Source organism: Centruroides sculpturatus, unplaced genomic scaffold (genome assembly GCF_000671375.1).
Source record: "Centruroides sculpturatus isolate CEXI.00-Female unplaced genomic scaffold, Cexi_2.0 scaffold21, whole genome shotgun sequence".
Taxonomy (NCBI): domain Eukaryota; kingdom Metazoa; phylum Arthropoda; class Arachnida; order Scorpiones; family Buthidae; genus Centruroides; species Centruroides sculpturatus.
The window spans coordinates 631,184-641,452 of NW_019384490.1; the positions used below are offsets into that span (position 1 = coordinate 631,184).

Sequence of the window (10,269 nt, forward strand, 5' to 3'; positions counted from 1 at the left end):
AATAAAAATGCAAGACCGTGTATATATGTATTTTTATTATTACATATGAATAAACATAGTAAGAAAGTACATACTTTTTTATTTTTGAAGGGTCTCCAGAACGAATTAATCAAATTCCCATAGAAACCTATGGTAAATCAATAATCAGTTAACAAACAATTTGGATAGCAAACAAAGTCTTGGAACGGATTATATTTGTTAACCGATCACCCACTGTATTTGATAAAGTTAATTATTAAAAAAAATTTGTGAAAACCTAATGACTGACCTAAGCATAAAATTCAATATAGATAAATTACCAATATATATTTTAATATTTCATATTCTACAGAATGAAAAATATCAAAATTTTTTTGTAACTTTTCAGAATAGTTATAATAATACTACTACATTTAAATAGTTGGATACTATGACTTCTTTGCAATTTTAAAAAATGATATAAAATTTTTCCTAATTGCTCCAAACAATATCAGTAATTGTGTGTTTATTTTTATCAATATAATATAAAATATAAGATTATTTCTGACTTTAAAATGGCTACAATGATTTAATTTATTTAATAAAACAAGAAATTCTTAATATTAAAAACTGATTAAAATATATCAAATTTATTTTATATATTTTCATTAAGTTTAAAAAACCTGTATGATTATTATAAAAAATTGATAAAGTAACTACACAAAGCTAATGATGTAAATTATAATTTCATATATTGGAATGTAAAATATACACCAAGAACTTTAATTTTTGGAAAAATTATACAATGAAGTCAACAATTTATTCTTAGTGTACTGTACATAAATTAACAGTCATAACGGCAATATGGTATCTATCACTATTACAGTTTTTTAAAATAGTTTATGATAAAAATGATTATAAAAAAATTACACTAATACATTATTTATTATTTTTATTAAATAAAATAATTATATTATTAAATAAATTTAATATCATTAAAATGTTGCTGAGCTGATATAAATCATTAAATAAATGTATATATACATAACTGGGAAAAGAAAGATAGTGAGAGTTTATAAAATTTTTATTATGATAGTGTTATACTTCCAAGATGATATCTTTATCTTAAATTCTGGGAGAACTTTTCTAGTTTTGTGAAATCTCTAAATTAAAATGATTTTTATGGCATATCTTTATATATTATTTCTTCAAAAATATTCCTGTGAATTTTCTGTACTTAAATTGATTAAATTTTCATCCTTTACTTAATTTAAACAACATGTATCTTTTCTTTTGTATTGGTTTTTCAATTTCTAGATTTTGAAGATAATTCCTAAATTTTTGGAATATTTGTAAATCATTTACATTCAAATATCTTGTGAAAGAGTATCTCTCATTTCAAAAAAATCTCAGAATTTTTATATATCATATTTGCAAAACACTATAATTGTATACCAAGAAATATTGTAAAGCACACCAACCCTTACAATTAAGAAAGTATAACTGTCTTTTTGTTAACAAATATTTATATTTGATAACAAAATTAAATTTAAATAATTTTATTTTTATGTGCTTTAAATTAATTCAAATACATTAACACCAAAAGACATCACAATTGCTTTTAAATATAGAAAAACGATGTAAATTATTAGATTACAAAAAATTATTTTAACAAACTAAAATGGGAATCATATAAAGTAATATTTATATTACAAATTATTCTAATAATTATATCTAATAAAAGATATAAAATGAATATTAAACACAAATTTAAAGTATTTAATATCATAAAAAGTTTGGAAAATTATAATAATTTGAAATATGAATGAATTCATACAAATTATGTGAAATTTTATTAATGTAAACTGATAGCAATATGTGTAATTTTATATAAATGAAGTGTTGAATTATATATATATATTGATAATAAGATATAGTTTCTGTTTTCATATTGTGAATTTAATTACTTATATAAATTTGTATTTGTAAATGAATACATATTTGATATTTAAAACTTTTTCTTTTTACTTACCAAGCAGTTTGATGTAATATTCTATTTACTGCAGCTTGCTGATCATTTTTTTGACCATGTGGATTTTTATCATGAATATCTTGCTCAATACTAGAAAAATTGAATTATGGAAATAAAATATATAATTAAATAAAAATAACATGCTTTGGTGACTGTTTAAAACACTTAACTATTAAAAATGCAAACAATTTCTTTTTCAATAAACAAACATCCAAAGTAAAACAAGTTTTAATGTATACACCAAATTCCCACCACAGAAAACAAATCAGCATAACATTTGCTTAAAACTATTTGAATGGTAAATAATTTAAAGCAATAATAAAATAAAACTATTAATCTTAAATAAGAAAAAATAAATAATTTTCCGTAATTTTTTTTTAAGATTTTGTGTGGAATCTTCAGATATTTTAATTCAACTCTAGCCAAATTCAGTGCAAATATATATATGTTGAGCTTGTAATTAAATCATGAAAATGTAGTATTATATTTATTTTGGAGACATTTATTAAAAAAGACTGGCCTAAGAGTGGATAGAATATTAGCATTACCTGTTTTGTTAATAAATCACAGAAATTCATAATCAGAGAAAAAAGAATTTTTAAATTTTCTTTCTTTGGATGAAAAAATGGTCATATACATTAAATTTTATATTTTGGCATATTTGCTTATTACTAAAACAGCCACTGAATTATTTCATGAATAAGTTATTTATTTTTGTATTTTTTAAAAAATTTAACATTAAATATAACATCATATTTCAGACTCATGAAAAGTAATCAAATTACAATCATATTAAATTGTTTAATATCACGCTTAAAAATATGTTTGAAAATTTTAATGTATACTTCACCAATGTTCCCTCTAAGCTGTGAATGTATCATGTGTATATGAATGCTTACAGATTCTGTAATAATCATATCAAGTTAGTCACTTTTATGTTCTACACTTCCACAAACTGGGAAAGTAAATAAAATAATGAAAACACTAATCTTGTGTTTTTCCCAGCAGGATGGTAAAAAAATTACCACAAAATGAACACTTTCAGTCTGCTTCTAAGACCTGTTTCAGGTTGATGAAAATATATGTATATATGAATATTTTCATCAGTGCATTCCATCTTCAAAAATCAAAGCAATTTCATCAACCTGTAGCAGGTCTTAGAAGTAGACTGAAAGTGTTCATTTTGTGTTAATTTTTTCACCATCCTGCTGGGAGAAACATAAGGTTAGTGTTTTTGTTATTTTAGTTGCTTTCTGTAATCTACAGAAGATAGAGATTTACACTTTATCTAATGAATTAGAATCTTAATTCTGGAGGCATTAGAATTAAAATAATATGTCTTACTAACAAGACTTGACAGTGTGCATTATTGTTATTTGATAAATTTGTCATTATTACAATCTCTTAGAAATCTAATAGGATTAGAGATAATACTATCTTTAAACCTTGCCTTTTCTATTTATATGTAGCAGCTGTGCCTCTCTTTGATTCTTTATCAACAAGTATCTGAACCAGTTACCGGTGTTGGAGAAAAGACCATCATAAACAAAATAAAAATCATAAATGTTTTCGAACCTTACTGATCCTTTATCTTCTCATATTACATTTCTGTACATTTAAAATTTTTCTTCTAACAAAGACAGCTGGGATAGGTCAAAGATCAAGTAAAACTTGTTAATCTTTTATTGTGATAAGTCTTGCCTTTCATATTAAGGTTTCATACAATTGAATTTATTAACTTTTCATTGCATTTCATGTTAAAGCTAGTTCACGTTGTTTACACCATAATTCACAATTTGTCAATGAATATTTAAAAACAAATACTATGCTTCTTCCAATTTTTGTAATTTTGTATATTAGTATCAAACTTGATAATGAATCTTTTTAATTAATTCATTGTTAATTTAATAATAAATAAAATGAAAAGATGAATTTACTAATATGTTAAAAGTTATAAAAGTGATGAAGAAGTCAAAAGAAACAAGTTTATTTAAATTAGAATGGCTTAATGAGGCAGCAGAGTTATATTGAATAAATGAAATGTTCATCTGTAAAAAAATATTTATGTATGACATAAAAACTGATGTATGTTTACATTGACACAATATAAAACAAACTTGATTTTTTAATTAAAGTGCTACCTATCAAGTAATCTTGTTTACATGGTGTACAAACCTTAAATATCAAATCCTTTCATTACTAACAAAAGACTGCTGAATTTATTGCTTGACAATCCAATTGAAACAGTCAGAAAGTTTGTTCCTGTTAAGAAAATCTCTGAGTATAAATGAAAAGCATAAACTTTTTGTGACTACATATAAAATTTTAAAAAATGTAACTAAAATTACAATAGTAAATGAAAGAAGTTAGAAATAAATATAAAAAAGACAGTCAAGTACAAATACACAAATTACTACAAATTCACAACAGAAATGAACAAAAATTATTGTGACAATCATATTTTTAATTTATTTAATTTAAAATACATAATCTGGATCTCAAATTATTAATGTCTTGTCTCTGTACATCATACTTTTCCTGATAACAACAGAGTCATGCCAGTCATCTATGTAACTCCATTCAGGGAAAAATTTTTTAAAATTGAATTCATGTGACTTCCTGTCTGAACCAGAAGTTTGTATATAGTTAATTGGGGCCTCCTGCCCCTAAGTTTTCCACATCTGGTCTTGACTTTAATCTATCTAGCACCATTCTTGAGATCAGAGGACAAAAAGTGAAAATTTATAAGGCTGCAATTTGAAAAAAATTTTAGAACTATAAATTCCCACTGTCATCAGTCTGTCCTTCCTTAATCTCAAGAAAGGTGTTAGATAGAAGGTCAAGACCAAATATGAAAAGTTTAGGAGCAGGAGGCCCAATTAACTATATATGAACATCCAGTGTAGACTGGAAGTCATGTGATTTCAATTCAAAAATTTTCTCCTGAACAGAGTTAGATACATGACCAGCATGACTTCATTGTTAACAGGAAAAATATGATGTACAGGGCAAGACACTACTAAATTTAAATGCTTTATGATAAAAAATTGCAGCCCAGTATTGTGACAATCTCACAATAAATAACTGCTTGTTAAGTATTTTAAATGTTTCATTAAATGTTTAATGTAGCGACTAAGTTATATCTGTACTCTCTATACGATTAAATTAAATTTGATTTATTTGTCAGAAGTGATACATGAATGATATATACTGAAGGTAACACAAAAAACTATAAATACTTAAATTTATATTTACAGTGTATATTCCATTTTGAAAGCTAAAGTTTGTATGTGCAAAAATTTTCTGTTATACAAATTACAAAAAATTAGAGGGAACAATGTAACAATTGTGAAGTACTGTACTGTATTTAAAATATGTATCAAAGCAATATTCTCATTTTTATAAAATGCTGAATAATTTGCAAAAGTAATTAGGAAAAACAAATTATTTCATAGTTCATTTACAAATTATCTATGTATGCATGTATGCAAAAACTACATTAAAAAATGCTTGTATCATTTATTTTGTGTATTCATCATTTCTACTTACAAGTTAGATCTAGATCAAGAACATTCACCTCATCTTAAAGACAATTTTTTATTTGTATATTCAATATGATGTCTTTCAACTTTATCTTTTTTCTGATTTATTACTTATGAATATTTCTTAAATCGAAAAGTATTTATCTTGACCAGAACCTTATATTGTGTTTTTTTAACTAAAATTTCAGATAATTATTTGTAATACTGTACTAAGAAGTCTTAAAACTAAAATGCTTGTTTTTGAATTTGTTTGTTACTTTAAAACATCCTTAATATTAATGTTATCATTACATTATTTTATGTTTTAAATGAATTCCTTGATCCTTAGAAATAACAATTTTAATAGCTTTAATATAATATTAACACAATTTCTATTATGAAAACTATTCTAAAGTTTTTATTTATTTATATATAAGTAACATGAATAAAATACAGTAATACCTCGACTTACGCAAACCAGGAGTTATGCGATTTTGAAATCTCGTCGATTCGTCTTTAGTTTGAGTGCCATGCAACTCTTGATTACTCACTCCCCCCACACTATTGTTCAGCTTACATGTTCGGATGTGTCGTGCGGAATTGACACATAGCTACACTTTATTTTGTGTTATTTGTTTCTGTGTTTTTTATATCTACAGAGACTTGAGAGACTGTGTGGTGATTTCTTGTAACCGTGAACAAATCAAAAGACGAGATAAGGTTAACGAGAACATTTATTAGCTTACATACATCTGACTTGGATTTTACACAAATTGCAAAATTATACCCCAACTTACGCGGTTATCGCTCGGTCCCACCTATCATGTAAGTTCAGGGTATTACTGTACATTCAAATATTCCTAAATTCATTATATAAGGAATTTAAAGAAATTGATAATGAATAACATTTGACATTTGAATGTATTTTACTTATGTTATTTAAACATACATGAAAATGCTTTTCAAGCTTGCAAAAATTAAGGGACGATTTCTACTAAGCTATACCCCATTATCTGAATTTCTGCTACAATCTAAATATATAAAATTACTTGTCCTGACTGACTGAATGACTGATTCATCATCATACAGAGCAAACCGCTGAACCTAAAGAGGTGAAATTTGGTACACAGTTATAGTATGTCATGAAAACGCACACTAAGAAGGGATTTTTCAAATTCCCTGTGGGGGGAGAGAGAGAGGATTAAGGCCTAACTGGAAGAACGGCTTCTACTGTACTATTTTAGATGCGATTTTTCGTTTTCAACTACGTTTAGTCTTCATTGAGTACTTAGGTGTATTAAATTGATAACATTTCAGACATTGTTATAAATATTTTTATCTATTTCAATTTTAAAAATGTTTGAACCGTTTTAAATTTGAATTTGTTATTGCATATTGGTTCAATTATAGAACGATTGTAAATGTTCCAGAAAATTGATCAAATTGAAAATAGTTCGTTTGATTCTCGGCAATTCTCACCATTCTCAGTGGTAGGTGGTATATAACAATTACTATGGTTGTTGAAATACTGAATATAAATGGGGTTTGCTTGCAAAATCCTCGCAGGCAAAGCCATGGATAGTCCGTAAACTGCACACCTGCCGGGCTGTAATTGGCTCATGAATTTAAGGATTCCTACAACGTGAAATTCTTATAAAGTGGAACGTATCTACCACGTTATAGCGGGGTCGACTGTAATTATAATTTAATGTCAGTTCTTCAAATATAATAGTAAATGTCAATAATAGACTTTTCTTATAGACAAAAAGTATTAATTTGTGTGTTGCCATCTAGTGAAGAAGAGAGAAATACGGACAAATGTCCATTGCAGTTTTATTTAATTAATAAATCATCTGTAGGTTTGATTAGTGGTAAACATTCCGGGAATCATAAAGAAGCTACAATTAAAATTTGGTAACGATTGGTTCAGTAGTTTTCACGGTTAGTGGTCACAAACGAAAAATACGTTGTCTCTTTATATAGTAGTATAGAAGATAAACAATAAAATAACTTACAATGAAATTCAAATACTGTATTAATCCGTTTTATCCACACTGAGTGTCAGCATTATGGAGGCCGCCATTGTAACCGATTCACACCTTACAATGTTACAAAGTTAATCCATGGTTAAGCAGTTTGGACCCCAATCACCGTGGCTTAATGGCCCTACACTGTAATTGACATGAGCCCTGCTGTTGGTGTGATGGAGAATACATCCTTGATTAAGATGGACCTAGATATTACTATCAGCTACAAAAGCTGCTAGAGCAGTGGTGCTAAGGCCTTTATTAATGAAAAGAATGAAAAAGTGTACTTTGTTGATACTCTCTTGATCAAGATGGAGGAGGAAGCATTAGGAGTAGAATTAAACTTGATGAGAAAATTCTGCAAGTTCTTCTGTAGGAATTTCATAACTTGACAATGACCATTTCTTCATTAAATTTTCTGTTATTTGCTGGATTTTGGTGTTGCTGGTTTATTTATATGCATATACCCAGTTAAGTGGTTCTTCTGTTTATTGGTAGGGTAATTATAGTTTGTAATGTTTAAGATCAAGTTAACAGTTATTGATAGATAAATACAGTATGTATTCTTTCTAGTACTTTAAATATCATTTGGTGAAATTGGTTGGAGTTATTTGGATAGACTGGAAATGAAATAATTCTTTTCCACAAGAACTAGCAAATAAAACTTACAGAGATCAAATCACTCTCAGAAAAACATTAGATTTGAATAATGGGATAATGGGGTATGGTTATATTATGATTTGAAATAACAAAAATCTCACATTTTAAAATAAAAAATATCACATTTCATGGATAGAGAATATGGCTAATAATGAAAGAAATAGCAAAAATTCAAATAATAATAAAATATGCTATAAATTTAGACTCAAAAATAATATATGATGCTATACTGGAACAGTCTATTCACTGTTCCAGTAGAGCAGATATTTAAAGCTATATTTTCTGCAACTTTAAATATCTTACTATACAATTTATGACCCTATTAACTATATTAGAAAAACAGTAATTGCAAATCTAGTAAAATATAAAAAAACTACCTTAATTCTCCAATATATGATTTTTCTAAACTAGTACTTTCAATCCTTTTAAAAAATCATCTTCAAGATTTAAAACAATGCAAGAAAATGAAATATATTGAAATAAAAAATATGTTAAGGAGGTAAAAAATCCTATATTAACACATATGTTCAGTACCATATTACGTATTAATATAGGACTTTTACATACATAATAAGTGATGGCACTTAATGTCTACCCTTAATAACAAATTATTTAATATCTAATCATTAATAATAGCAAATTTATAGTCCAATTAATTACAATTACAGGAATTGTTTGTTTGAGTATCAATGTATCGGGCTTTGAAAAGTTTATTATATGCATGTAGCACAGTAGTTTAAATTGCTGATATTTCTTATTTCAATTACAAGCTAGCTGTTGTTAAAGATGGTAGCAGGAAAACAACACTGGATGAATTATTATTAATTAATAATAACAAATACAATTAATAAATCTTTGTTATACATTTATTAATTGTTTTAATATGTCCTTTTTAATGTTGAGTTCATAAAACTAGAATTTCCATTAATTATGATAATATATTTAATTTTCCTGCTGAATGTATCAGTATAGGTGAGTCCCATGGAAATTACAATATGCAGATTCCGCTGTATTTAAATTGGAGAAGCATTAGTTAATTTGGTGCTGTTTTCTTTGCAATGAAAGTAATAAAAAATAAGTTTTGTATCAGTGTTTAAAAGTTTTAATATAATTCCTAAGTTCAAAATTACAAAACAAATTTGAATATCACATTCAAAACCAATAGCCTTTACTTCATTCCAGCACTGAATTATTAGATTTAACAAAATATTTTCAGGTTCATTCATAACCCTTTTTCAGAATAAAAAAAAAAACAAACTACATGTATGCATTCCAAGTAATTGGAATGTTTGTTATATGATGTAATATTCAGTGCTGACTATTTGTGTTGAGTAATTCTTTTAATTAATTAAACTATGTAAGATTAAATTTCATAATTAGATTACACTTAAAATTTAAAAATATAATTATCTTCTAAATTATTAATTTAAATAAATAATGTATATTAATTTTTCAAATATAATTTATTTTGTGCATATGTTTGCTATTCAAAGTATCATCCACTTAGCAAAAAGAAGTCATAAGAAATGTATTTCTTATGACTTCTCTAGCTATAGATATTAAATAATTTATTGGATTATAATAATTACATTTAAAATTAATCTATTTTTATTTTATTACATTAGCTCTTTATGTTTCAAATTATAACACCACTTGTGGTATGGTTATAATTTCCAATTACAGTAAAATAAATCATCAATGTTAGTGCTGTTTTTAAATGTGTTTTATACTTAATTATTTACATGCAAACAAGGAAATTGCTATTAGTTTTAGTATTGAACCTTATTACATTCAATACAAAAACTAATCTACTTATCTTCTTTCTTTTCATCAAATAATTTTATCAGGAAGGAAGATCAAATATAAAGATATATTTGGATTTCTTTTGCAGAAGAAAAATAACATTTATTTAAATACTAAACTATATATCTGACTAAAAATCTATCTTAAGATACAAAGTTGCATTTATATAAAAATTGATATTTCAATAATTTTTAATTAATATATTACCTATGCTACAATAAGTATAGTATTTTGTAACATATATATATATATATCGTTGTCTCTTTAT

At 25.7% G+C, this 10,269-nt stretch overlaps 1 protein-coding gene across 1 annotated transcript in view; it reads right to left on the minus strand.

Annotated features, from left to right (window-relative positions):
• The window catches only part of LOC111621734 (ragulator complex protein LAMTOR1-like), a 28,451-nt gene that overhangs the window by 3,618 nt on the left and 14,564 nt on the right, over nt 1-10,269 (minus strand). Inside the window, exon 3 of the mRNA XM_023363961.1 lies at nt 1,991-2,080. Within this exon, the coding sequence (XP_023219729.1) occupies nt 1,991-2,080 (90 nt within the window). The remainder of the gene's footprint in view (nt 1-1,990; nt 2,081-10,269) is intronic.